General features: G+C 39.4%; 1 protein-coding gene and 1 long non-coding RNA gene across 2 annotated transcripts in view; both read right to left on the reverse strand.

Moving 5' to 3' along the window:
• LOC119623861 (uncharacterized) overlaps nucleotides 1–13603 on the reverse strand; it is a 380205-nt gene that overhangs the window by 256897 nt on the left and 109705 nt on the right. The window lies entirely within an intron of this gene.
• Nucleotides 985–1749, reverse strand: LOC103238749 (securin-like). Its single transcript, XM_073021345.1, has one exon. It carries the CDS (start codon nucleotides 1661–1663, stop codon nucleotides 1055–1057), a length of 609 nt encoding a protein of 202 aa, XP_072877446.1. The 5' UTR covers nucleotides 1664–1749; the 3' UTR covers nucleotides 985–1054.

Here is a 13603-nt window from a genome sequence, read left to right on the forward strand (position 1 = left end):
GAGCTTCCTACTGGACATCAACCTGTAGATCATAAGAGAGAAACCCCAGGTGTCCTGCTGACCCAGGTAGAAAGGAAGCTGACTCTTTCACATTCTTGCATAGAACAGCATAACTTATTGTGGGGGTCTACGAGGCAAGCGTGTCATGAAATTCCACATCCCTCTAGCACTCTGCATTTCTAGGTACGTAGCTCTACCGAGGCCTAGGAGACACACTAAGAAACTTGTGAGGGTACATTTGAGACTTCTAGGATTGGCTAGCATTGGGCAAGCATCCCAGGTAGACGTCTCTGGGACTGGAGGAAATGACTGACTCAAGTCCAATCCAGGTTATGGCTCCAGCCAAAGATTCTGGGGTGAGAGATGGGCTGGAATGCCAGGGCGAACACGAATACTTAGAAGAGAATGAGACAGAAAGCTGAATGTATCTGTCATGGGTAATGGGCAGGCATGGGTAAGGGGCAGACTGAGGAAGAAGCAAGGGTGGAGCAGACACGAAGATGAGAGCAAGGCTGTCTCCAGGCTTTCTATAATAAATCTGCAGCAGCAAGAGCCTGTAAGTGTCAGGGCTAGTTCATGACCACAATCCAGATGGGCTCTGCAACAGGTCTGAGCTGGGGTGGTTAGTAAAGGGCAGTAAATTCAGCTGGAAATACAAAGAAAATGGAACAAATGTCCTCTTTTATTTTAAATCTAATGATTTAAAATTCAAAGACGGATTTATAAAATTGATCATTTATGTAGCACACCCCATACACCAGATATTCTGCTAAGCTCACAACTTCATTCGATTATCCAACCACCTCACAAGGCAGATATGAAGGCATTTTACAGAGAAGGCGGTGAAGTTCAAAGAGGTTAAGTAATTCCTTCTTCTTCCCTCTCCCCAAAATACTGCCATATCTCTGTCTTCAAAGTCTGCCCAATCCCATAACACTGGTTTTCCTCATCAAGATATGGCCTCCAGTTTCAATCTTTCCAATGTTTTTTTTTTTTTTTGTTAAAGAATGCTTTATTAATACAAATATGCACAAACTCTGAAGCACTAAGAAATTTAAATATCTATCTCACAGCAAACAGGTGGCAATTCAACATCCAGCGTCGACAGAATGCTTGAAGGAGACTGCAACAGATTGGATTCCCATGGTGGAGAGGGCATCTTCACAGGTGAAGGGGGGCCCAGCTGAAACAGCTTTTCAAGCTCTCTCTCCTCGTCAAGGATCATGAGAGGCACTCCACTCAAGGGGAGGTGCGCAATCTGGTGCTCTTCAGGTAGGTCAAAACTCTCAAAGTCTAGAGGATTGAAGGGAAAGAATTTTTCTATTTCTGGATAGGCATCATCTGAGGCAGGAACAGAGCTTTTTGTTTTAACAGTCTTCTCAGTCATCTTTTTGGCAGAAAAGTTTGGCTGTTTTTGTTTGAGGGGTCCCTTGGTCTTTACAGACTTTTCTGTAGCTCTGTTGACGGTTCCCAAAGCCTTTCTTGTAGCTTTAGGTAAGGCTGGTGGAGCATCGAACGTTTTGCCAAAACGTGGTGTTGAAACTTGAGATCTCCCATCTAAGGCTTTGATTGAAGGTCCAGACCCCAACTTCAGCCCATCCTTAGCAGCCACACGGGTGCCTGGTTCTCCATTTTCCTTATCAACATAGATTAGAGTAGCCATTCTGGATTATTCTAACCAGCCGCGACCCTCCCGTTCACTCACGCAGCTTCCAACAGCCACTTTCGTCTAATCTTTCCAATGTTAACCTTTCTATTATTTGGCCATGTAATGCTGGAAAGGTCATTAAATCTTTTGAGGCCCCAGTTTCTTCATTTTTGCCAGAAAAAGATAGAACTCCATGATCTCCAAGATCTCCTCTGAAACTTGGGGTATCCAGCCCAGAGCTTTGTCTCCACAATGTGATATTGGAAACACAGGGACACCTCAGGCTTGGAATGAGAAGGAACAATAACTACTAAAGAACTGTGGATAATTAAAAATCATCCACAAACAATATGGAGTTCCTCATGTTCAATGATTAAGTGAATGAAGTTTGCATGTCCAGCAAAATCCCCACCCTGCTCTGCAATAAAATGTCCACCCAAGGGAGGAAGTAAAATCAGATGATTTATAAATTGCCAGAAAAGGCATTCCTCTCATATTTCTATAAAGTATCCTGGTGTTACAATTAAGGAACTCAGTGGGGCGCCTCTGTTCACTATTAACCAAATGAATTCTGATGTGCTTGATTCAGGAAATATATGATTTCATGACATTTCTGAGTTTTAGTGTCCCTACTCTTACCTCTTGATATATCAAATCAACTGTGGCTTCCCTCAGCTTGGCTTTGATTATCTAATTTGAGCCTAGTTGCTGAGCTCTTTATGAATAACCAGCCAACTGCTCTGAATATGATTTTCCTTACCTTGAAAATAACCCTTCATATGCATATCTCTCCTTGTGCCACTTAAAACTGAAAAGGATAAAAAGGGTATGCAATTCTGCATAAAGGGCTTGAGATTGTGCCAAGAAAATCAACTGATTGTAGGGGTTACAATAAGCCACGGCAACAATGAAATACTTTGAAATTTTCTTCTCTAAATTCTTAATAATTTGCCCAGGATGATCTAACTATATAGAAAAGAGCACTGGGTTTAGAATCAAATAGAACTGAGGGCAAATCTCAGCTCTGCAATGTACTAGTATTTGACCCTGACCCTGAATGACCTATGGAATCACACCAAACCTCAAATTGTCCATATGACAAGGGGCATCATTAATAGCCATTTCACAAAATTGTTGTGAAGATGCAATTAGTTTACTTGTGTTAAATCTTAGCATGATTCCAAATCTTAGTTAGCATGGCTTGGAAATCTTTCTTGTAAAAGTAACAGCCACCCTACATTAAATACCCAATGTATGCCAGGTTCTGGGCTAAGAACTTCACATACATTAACTTTAGAGGTCACATCTAAACAACCCTGCAAGGTGAACCCTGTGTTATTAACTGTCTCCAAGAAGAGGAGATTGAGGTACAAAGAGTCAAAGCAACTGGTCCAAAGTCCTCCTGCCAGGCAAACAACCTTGGGATGGCTATTGCATCTTGTTATTTTTTACAGCCATCAGCATAGATGTGAATCAGAAATGTGTGCTTTGGACTCTTCACTCTTCTAACAAAATAATGAACCCAATTAAGAAAAAAAGTTCTCACCAATGAAGAAATAAAATTTTTCTAATGATATACTTCAGGGAAGGAAGAAGGAAAACTCCATTTCATACACTTCCAGCTAACTGGTACTTTGGTAGATAGTTTGACAGGGAGACAGTTAAAGGGATAAAAAGAGGCTCAACCATGGACTGTTGACACAGGCATTCAGCTGGTAGCCCGTGGTTACCCACATTTGCCTGGATCCATGCTTCTGCACTGGCCCTATCAAGGGGCAGGTGGACTGCCTTTACTTTCACGGGAAGCTTAGGAACTACAACTCATGAAACAATCTTTGAAGACAACTTAGTAATTGGGAAGGAAAAATACTTTACTCATTGATATTTGAAATAGCCATAACGCTTTCATGAGCTGAAAGAGATCTCAAGTAGGCAAGTTCACAGTTTTCTAGAGTTATCAGGCTTTTCACAGCATTTGGAACATTAGATTTGACACTAAAACAATCTCACATAAAAATTTCTTTTGAAAACTTGAGGTCAATGAACTCTACTATGCCTCATATTCATATCACCTTCAATCACTGTACCAAAGATAAGCCCCTGCAGTCATCTATTCTGTCCTTAACCACTAACACTAAACTAATATTTGGATCAGGGAGAAGCAAATGCCCACACCCCTTATTCACTCCCCAGTCTTTCTGCTGTCTCCTCCAGAGCTCCATTTCCTGATTATCAAAGTTTAGTGCATTTTCAACTTCCAGAAGGAAATCTTCCACCACTTATTTGCTGAACCCACACCTGGACCTCCCTCTGGGTGATCTTCTCTTCTACAGCCCTGTCTAGGTGCAGCTTTGGGTCTCTCAAGCCTCATTTGACATGAGGCTTGGAAGTGAAACAGTATTCTCCTAGTTCTCTGTGCACTCTCAAATTCTTCTTCCCTTAATGAACAATCTCTGCACTCCGCAAGTTTATGCCTTCTAGTACACAATCTTAAATGCCTTTCTCTCACTATCGTCAACCAACTCTCCCACATTCATCCACAAACATTAAGAAGCACCTGAGTTACACTGTCCTTTCCACCCCTAGTCTTACCACCATCCTGGGTGAATTCCAAGTCCGTGTGCATACACCATAAAATGCCTTGCCCCACAGTTCCTGGGCCTCCTCATTCCAATAGCCTTCAATTCTACTCAACTTTTGTCACCCACATGCATAACCACACCCTGAAACTTGTCATCCCACAGAATTGCTTTACTAACGAAAATTTAATCTCTAATAAACCACAGCCTGACCACACAACCTACTTAAATTTCCTATTCTCTGTTAATTCCTTTAAACTTGTTTTTCAACTTCATTAAAAAAAAAAAAAAAAATGCTCTGACCCACTGCCCCGTGCTCCCATTTCCCCTAGTATATGCCTTCCTGTCTTCACTTTCCTTCCCTCCATGGCCTAAGCCATCTCTTTAATCATTCACTTATGAATGATTTCAATTTTCTTGCTCCCTTGTGCTTCCTCCAAACGAGTCCACTACAATCCTGAATTTTTATCACTCCCACATCAGTCTTTCCCCCGATTCCACACTCAGGCAATGCAGGCAGAGAATTGTACAACATGCTTCTACAAATCCATGATCTGTATCCCTAGATATTACCCCAATGATTTTCCTATATATCAATTGTTCCTTTACACCATCATTTCCTACAAAGGTTGCTTCAAATCTTTACTTTACTATATTCGAGTTACCTATCCCCTTATTCACAAAAGATATCCTTACCTCAGTCTTCACCAAGAAAACAGAGTAATCAGGTAAAAATTCCCTTAACTTCCCATTCCTCTCCTCCCTCTACTCATAACAACCATATCTTCATCAGCATCTTTTCTTACCTCCTTCCTACCCATCCCAGAGACAGCATCCTTTCTCTTATCTAAAACCAATACTCTAGCCCTAATCCTTTTGCTCATTTTCTACTACTGGCCACCTGGGTTGTTGATGGAGCAGCTGGGAATGGGATGTGGGTGCTCTGGCTTTACGTTTGGCACATTCTTGTGAGCACATTTCGGCAGCACCAAAATTTCAAGAGAACTCACACTCAGGTATAAAGAAATGCAGAAATACCTTTGCTTATTGATCAGAAGAGTTCACAGAATAATGTTTGGTTCAGAGTGTTTGCTGTTCCAACATCAGGATGTGACCTGTATTAGTCTGTTCTCTCATTGCTGATAAAGACATACCCAAGACTGGGTAATTTATAAAGAAAAAGAGGTTTAATGATCTCACCATTTCACGTGGCTGGGAGGCCTCAAAATCATGGTGGAAGGTGAAAGGCATGTCTTACATGGCAGTAGGCAAGAGAGTATGAGAACTAAGTGAAAGGGGAAACCCCGTATAAAGCCATCAGATCTCGTGAGATTTATTCATTACCATGAGAACAGCATGGGGGAAACCACCCCCATGATTCAATTATCTCCCACTGGGTCCCTCCCACAACTCATGGGAATTATGGGAGCTGCAATTCAAGATGAGATTTGTCTGGGGACACAGCCAAAACATATCATGACCCGTGACCCAGGATGTGATCACAGATGTGACATCTTGCAATCAAATTACCTCTGTTTCCAAATGCTTCTGAGAGTGGGATGTATAGTTGGTCTCATAGAGGGAGACGTAATATCAAAGGGCCACTTTGGACATTACATAAACACAAGGAACTCACTATTTCTGGTGCCCCTTTCATTTATCCATCCCAGTGTCTGAATGGGGTGTGTGCTCATCGAGTTTGAGTCAGTCCCATTGGCAGCTGTCACAAAGCCACTACTGCTACAGTTAGGCTTCCCCATGTCAAATCATAAAGACTTCAGATCAGATATCCTTCACTGACCCTCAACCAGGACCAGGATATTTAGGTTGGTTTTCTTTGGTGCACATGGGCCTAAGCCAGAGTCACTTTCAGCAGCTTCAGTTACTTGGGGCTCCTTTTCTCAAATAACACTAAGGATGTGGTAGGATGCACAGTGATGATAAATACAGATAATTATAAAAGCTGCAGAATGGAGAGTTGCTTTGAATGTAAACAATCACACTTTTAAAGCCCATTTTTTAAGTTACCATATGCTTTGTTTACTGCTACTGTCATTTTTATTCCTTTATGCTAGCTAGACTGACACCACACATTTTCTGTAAACATATACAATTTGATATATCATGATTTCTGTGGTTGTGATAGTTTTACAATTACCCAGCTCATCCTGGCTCTGGATGATTTTCTTTAAGCACTAAACACCACATTAAAGGGGAAAAAAGCATAGAAATAGAGTTAGCTTTTCTAAATCCTCACCACTTAATTTTAGTTGTTCTCACAAATAAAAGTACAAAAAGTCTGACAGCTTTTCCTGTATTATAACATGACAAACATGGACTGTGTATAGATGCTTATGATTATATTTTTGGCTTTACAGAATTCCACAGACATGTAAATAAAGCACATATTATTAAAACACATAATCTTTCTTTAGAACATTTAGTAATATTTGAATTAATTAATGAGATTTTGTTTTATGGTACACTTAAACCCCCTCACCCAAAATAATATCAATAAGATCTTGGCACACTTGGCACACTTAAACCTCCCATCCAAAATAATATCAATAAGAACTATCATTCATTGCATGCTTATTATTATTAAGCATTAATATAATAGTATTAATATAATAGTATTAATATAATATATTATATTATATAATGTTATATATTATTATATTATATTATTAACATATTATAATATAATATTATTAAGCATAATAATATTAATATTATTATTGTTAAGCATTGTAGTTTTTTTTCTAACTGTATTAAATGGGTTTATTAGTTCTATTTTTACTGAAGAGGAAACTGAAGCTAATAGAGATCAAACACCGTTTCTAATTTCAGTTAGTAAATGGTGGTGCTGAACTTGAAGCAAAGCCTAATTCCAGAGCTGAAGTTTGAGCTTTTACTAATAAACCATATTTTATCTCCCCAAACATACTTATCTTATACATAAGTGAGTCTTTTTGCTTCTTGCTCTTTCTGCTGCTTGGAGGGATTTAAAATGAAGTAGTCTTTCTGCTATTATCAAGCAATTAACATAAGCCATTTTACGCACAAAAAAGAGCTAAATTCTAAAACAAACCTTCAAGTTCAAGTATTTTTTAACTTTTATTTTAGGTTCAGGGTACACATGCAGGTTTGTTATATAAGTAAACTCATGTCACAGGGATTTGTTGTACAGATTATTTCATCACCCAGGTACTAAGCCTAGTACTCATTAGTTATTTTTTCTGATTGAAAAATAACTAATTTTTAGTTAGTTATTTTTGAATGGTAGTTTTGAATGGTAGTTCTGTTTTCAGCTCTTTGAGGAAAAAGCCACACTGTTTTCCACAGTGGTTGAACTAATTTACACTCCCATCAACAGTATGTAAGTGTTCCCTTTTCTCTGCAACCTTACCAGCACCTTTTATTTTTCTTTACTTTTTAATAATGGCCATTCTGATTGGTGTGAGATGGTATCTTACTGTGGTTTTGATTTGCATTTGCTCCAATGGTCAGTGATACTGAGCTTTTTTCAGACACTTCTTGGCCACATTCATGTCTTCTTTGGAAAAGTGCCTGTTCATGTCATTTGGCCACTTTTTGATGGGGTGGTTTGTTTTTTTCTTGTAAATTTATTAATTTCCTTATAGATGCTGGATATTAGAACTTTGTCAGGTGCATAGTTTGCAAAAATTTTCTTCCATTCTGTAGGTTGTCTGTTTATTGATTGTTTATTTTGCTGTGTAAAAGCTCTTAAGTTAAAAACTCTCAATAAACGAGGTATTGAAGGAACATATCTCAAAATGATAAAAGCTGTCAGTGAAAAACCCATAGCCAAAGTCATACTGAATGGGCAAAAGCTAGAAGCATTCCCAATGAAAACTGGCACAAGACAAGGATGCCCTCACTTACCACTCTATTCAACATAGTATTGAAAGTCCTGGCCAGAGCAATCAGGCAAGAGAAAAAAATAAAGGACACCCAAATAGGAAGAGAGGAAGTCAAACTATCCCTGTTTGCTGATGACAAGATACTGTATCTAGAAAATCCCACAGTCTCAGCCCAAAAACTCCTTTAGCTAGTAAACAACTTCAGCAAAGTTTCAGGATACAAAATCAAGGTACAAAAATCACTAGCATTCCTATGCATCAACAACAGCCAAGCTGAGAGCCAAACACGGAACACAATCTCATTCACAGTTGCCACAAAAAGAATAAAATACCGAGGAATACAGCTAACCAAGAAGGTGAAAGATCTCTCCAATGCGAATTACAAAACATTGCTCAAAGAAATCAGAGATGAAACAAACAAATGGAAAAACATTTGACACTTGTGGATCAGAACAATCAATATTATTAAAAAGGCCATATTTCCCAAAGCAGTTTACAGATTCAGTGCTATTCCTGTCAAACTATCAATGAAAGTTTTTTCACAGAAGTAGAAAAAACTATTTTAAAATTCATATGGAGAAAAAAAAAAAAACCCAAACTGGTAAGGCAATTGTAAGCAAAAAGAACAAAGCTGAAGCAGCATGTTACTTGATTTCTTCAAAGTATACTACAGGGCTACAGTAACAGAAACAGCATGGTACTGGCACAAATATAGACATGTAGACCAATGGAAGAGAATAAAGAGCCCAGAAATGAGGCTGCATGCCTACAACCATCTGATCTTCAACAAAGCTGACAAAAACAAGCAACGGGGAAAGGACTCCCTATTCAAAAGTTCAAGTGTTTTAATCTAATAGAATATATTAATATATCTCTTTCCTACCTTGTAAAATATTTATGCTGATCTTGACTTCCATTGTCTTTAGGTATTTGTATAACTTAGTTTTAGCATCTTTGAAGTATATTGTAAAATATCTTAGAAAAGCAAAGACAAATTATTCTTTGGAAATGAAACCTATTTCTTAAATGTTATTGACAGTAACAGTAATAATAATAATAAAATTTCATTAAACCTCACACCTAATGGTATATCTTTTACAGGTTCACTGATTTGGCAGTACAAACAGTGTAATACACCATACAATAAAATGTTTAAGACAGGTATTTTTCTACTAATTCTAGTAGCTGACATATTGCATAGTAGCTGCCAGAATACATAATTCCTTTGCAAATCAGGCTTCATTGCCTCCGGTGCAATTTTAGTTTTGTGAAAATTGACAATTATGTAAGTAAAAATAAACTATATTAAAATTTAAAATATATAGCATCGCCAATAGAATAGGTAGTGATTTTAAAATGTAATTGCTTTTAAAGGACAAGTTTATATGTTACAATTATATTCATGTATGAACACAGCTTTTTTTGTATTTCACATCAAAAGTATCATCAGATAAGCCAAGGAAGTAAAGAAGAAGAGTAATACATTCAAATTAGGAGCCTGAGAGAGGGCTAAACAGACCCTTGTGTTCATGTATGCCTGATTCACAGAGCTGTGAGACTTTCCCTCAAGTGGTCTATCTTTTGGCCCCACTAATGTGAACAGTATTGCTATTGGCAGCCTACCATTTTCTCTCTCAAGGGGAGAAATGTGATACAGCTGTCACACCAACGCATTCTGGATATTTAAAATTCCAAGTGAGCCATGCTGTCTATGTTGGATTTTGGAGACGTGAACTGTTATCAAAGAGGAAGTAAGATAAAATGCTGGGCTAAGTTCATGTTAGGCCACTGGCTTATCCGAATCCATATTCCCAGAAAAGCCATAACAAAGCAATCCTCGTCATGATTTTTCTCAGGAGTCTTTCTTGAGCTGTCATTTCATCCCTGCCTGACTACTACACAACATGAAATCAGCAAGATTCCCCACAATGCCTTCCAAAGCATATACGTACACCTCCAATGTCCATACTTCTGTTTTATTGAGGCAGTTTAAGAAGGTAGAACAAATTGAATAATAAATATATAAATATGATTAGTTAAGAGAAAGCTTTGTTTCACAAAGGCCTACGGTAGCTTCAGGACTTTCAGAAGTGCACTACCCTGAGAAACCATTTGCCTGTGGACCAAGTTTGCTTTTAAGGATTAAGCCATGTGACTCCCAAGTTTTCTCACTGCAATTAAACACGTAAATGTCCATGGGGAAGGAACAAAATTTTGCAAAGGTTAACCAGATCCCAAAGGTTAGGGGAAAAACACACTAAGATTCACTACTTCAGATATAGCAGAAACACTTTGGGCAGAACAGCAGAGTTTCTGGACAGGAAACTAGAAAAGCTCCATTTTAATAATGCCTGTCACAAGCAATAGAAGAAACAAAAGGAAGAGAAAGAAGAGGTCGGGAACATGTTTATTTCAAACTTTTATAAATAAAATTTAAAGATTATTCTCCTTAGTACTACGTAGGATTGGGGCTTTAATACGTGTGCTATTTTAAGCTCATCTCTGGAAACAACATGTAAAGAATTCGAAGGCATTTGCTTTATCCTACTGTTCTGTGTGAAGTCTGATTTATAAAATGAAATGGCTTGGCTGGGTGAGGTGGCTCATGCCTGTAATCCCAACACTTTGGGAGACTGAGGCAGGTGGACTGCTTGAGCCCTGGAGTTCAAGACCAGCCTGGGCAAGATGGTGAGACACTCATTTCTACAAAAACACTTATAAATTAGCTGGGTGTGGTGGCACACATCTGTGGTCCCAGCTACCTAGGAGGCTGAGATGGGAGGATCGCTTGAGCCCAGGAGGTCAAGGATAGAGTAAGCCATGATTCTGCCACTACCTTCCAGCCTGGGCAGCAAAGTAGGACTCTGTCTCAAAAAGCAAATAATTTTTTAAAAAATAAATAAATAGAATGTTTTTCCTGAATGGTATTGTGATAGTAATAACAACCACCATTTATCAATTAATAGAGGGCTTACTATTTGGCATGCATGGATCTAAGCACTTTACAGACATTAACAACCATATGAGGTAGTTACTAATATTATCACTTTCACAGATGAGTGACTGAGGCTCAGAGGAGTAGCTAGCTCTTCCTCCCTTGTCAGTGCCCGATGCGAGCATCTTCTCTGAGAAGCCTCTGCCTCTGACCTCACCTACTCCAGGCTTCCTCCATCACTCCTTCCTCTGAGCTGCATTGCATCTGGTATGTTCCTCCTCCATGGAAACCATCACACAGTAATTATGATTATTGGTTTGAACAGCTTTCTCCCCAGCAACGCTAAGAGGGCAGAGATCCCATCTTGGGTTTTTTGTACTCTCAGACCCTGTTATGCTGCTTGATATACATAACAGAGATTCAAGAAATGTTCGTGATAAATGAGTGAATGAATGAATGAATGAATGAATGTAGAAAGTAAACATTTAGGATAAGAAAACATTATAGGAAAAGGCCCTAGTGGGGAAGCAATATTTAAATAATGTAACGACACTTATCCAAAAGTTAACACTTACTTTAGATTTTATATGCATATACTCTGTCTTCCAATTTCCCTATCTGTCAGAATAGCCAGTAAATGCCAACATTCTTCTCAAACAGAAGTACGCAAGATTGTAAGACATGATGGAAAGAGTGCTGGATTTAGAATCCTAGCTGAGTTTGAGACCTGACTCTACCGACCCTGGGCAAATCAGTCAACCATCTGAGCCACCTTTGCTCATCTGTGACATAGGATCACTTCCACCTATGCACCTACCTCACGTGCTCACATAGCGATTTAGAGTAATCAAACTGTATATGCAAATGCATTCAACAGGTATAAAGAATAATACAAATGTTAATGGCCATAATAGGTGGCTGTTATGAGGGACTGACCACTCTGGCTAACTTGGAATCATGTGGCATGGGGAAGGTAAATGGCAGCTAGCTTCTATTGCGCACCCACTATGTGCCAGGCACCATGCAAGCACTTCCTGTACATGACCTCACCTTACCCAAAGCTACTTGAGTAATTAACCCAAAGCTATTCATAAAGGGTCAAGCTGGGAACTGTTGTCATGTCTTATTGCTTTCAAAGCTCATAATCTTTATATCACCACTCTGCTGTCTTTTTGGAACATCAGATGTCAGTGTACAAAATTACCTGAAAGTTTGAATTTATGGTTAAAAGGTCTAGCTGTCAGGATTCAGAAACTCTTTGAATATTTGTTATATTAAAATCTTGGCTGGGCATGGTGACTCCCACCTATAATCTCAGCACTTTGGGAGGCCAAATGGGAGGACTACTTGAGCCCAGGAGTTCGAGACCAGCCTGGACAACATGGTGAAACCCTGTCTCTACAAAAAAATACGAAAATCAGCCAGGCATGGTGGTGCATATCTGCAGTCGCAGCTACTCAGGAGGCTGAGGTGAGAGGATCACTTGAGCCTGTGAAGTAGAGGCTGCAGTGAGCTATGATCATACCACTGCACTCCAGCTTAGGCAATAGAGTAAGACCCTGTCTAAAAAAAAAAAAAAAAAATCTATTGGCATCTTTTACATTGATGTATATGAGACAGTCAGTCCTTTTACTTGGAGTTTAAAGGTAGATAGAAGGCCCTTTAATAAATAACTGCTTTCTGCCCTAACCAAGCTCAGAACCAACAGACAGACCTGAATCTGAGCCCACTGAAGATCGTAACACACGTATTGTTGATCAAAGTGAAACTGAAGGGTGTATCTCCACTTTGCAGCCTCAGTAGCTTCCTTATGTGCCACCCCATCACACAGCCTTACCCCCAATCACTGTCATCACTCGCTGTCCACAGACATTGCCCAGAGCAGCAGCTTGCTTCACGGCAGAGAGGGGATGAGAATGCATCCTTTTAGTTGGCGGACAGACAGGAATAAACAGACATGCAGGAGCGTAACTGAGGATGTTCATTAATCTAACTCATTAATCACCAAAGTCCTGCTCCAATGAGCATGACTAAAGAGGCCAAGAGAACCTGGAAGTATTCCTTCCCATATCTGCCTTCCTAGGGCATGGAGTAAATGTCCTGTTCCTTGTGACTGTTCCTCTATGCAAATATGATGCATGGAAAATAGATGCACTGTGAGTTTTTTGTCTTAAAAATGGAGAAACGAAGGGCTCGTTCTAGAAATCTGAGCCAATAAGGATCGATTCATTCTTTTTTTCTTTTTTTTTTGATACGGAGTCTTGCTCTGTCCCCCAGGCGGGAGTGCAGTGGCGTGATCTCGGCTACCTGCAACCTCTGCCTCCTGGGTTTAAGCAATTGTCCTGCCTCAGCCTCCTGAGTAGCTGGAATTACAGGCATGCACCACCATTCCTGCTAATTTTTGTATTTTCAGTAGAGATGGGGTTTCACTATGTTGGTCAGGCTGGTCTTGAACTCCTGACCTCGTGATCCACCTGCCTTGGTCTCCCAAAGTGCTGGGATTACAGGTGTGAGCCACTGTGCCCAGCTGATTCACTCTTGTATTTATACTAATGGA

The sequence above is a fragment of the Chlorocebus sabaeus genome, chromosome 11 (genome assembly GCF_047675955.1).
Source record: "Chlorocebus sabaeus isolate Y175 chromosome 11, mChlSab1.0.hap1, whole genome shotgun sequence".
Lineage (NCBI taxonomy): Eukaryota > Metazoa > Chordata > Mammalia > Primates > Cercopithecidae > Chlorocebus > Chlorocebus sabaeus.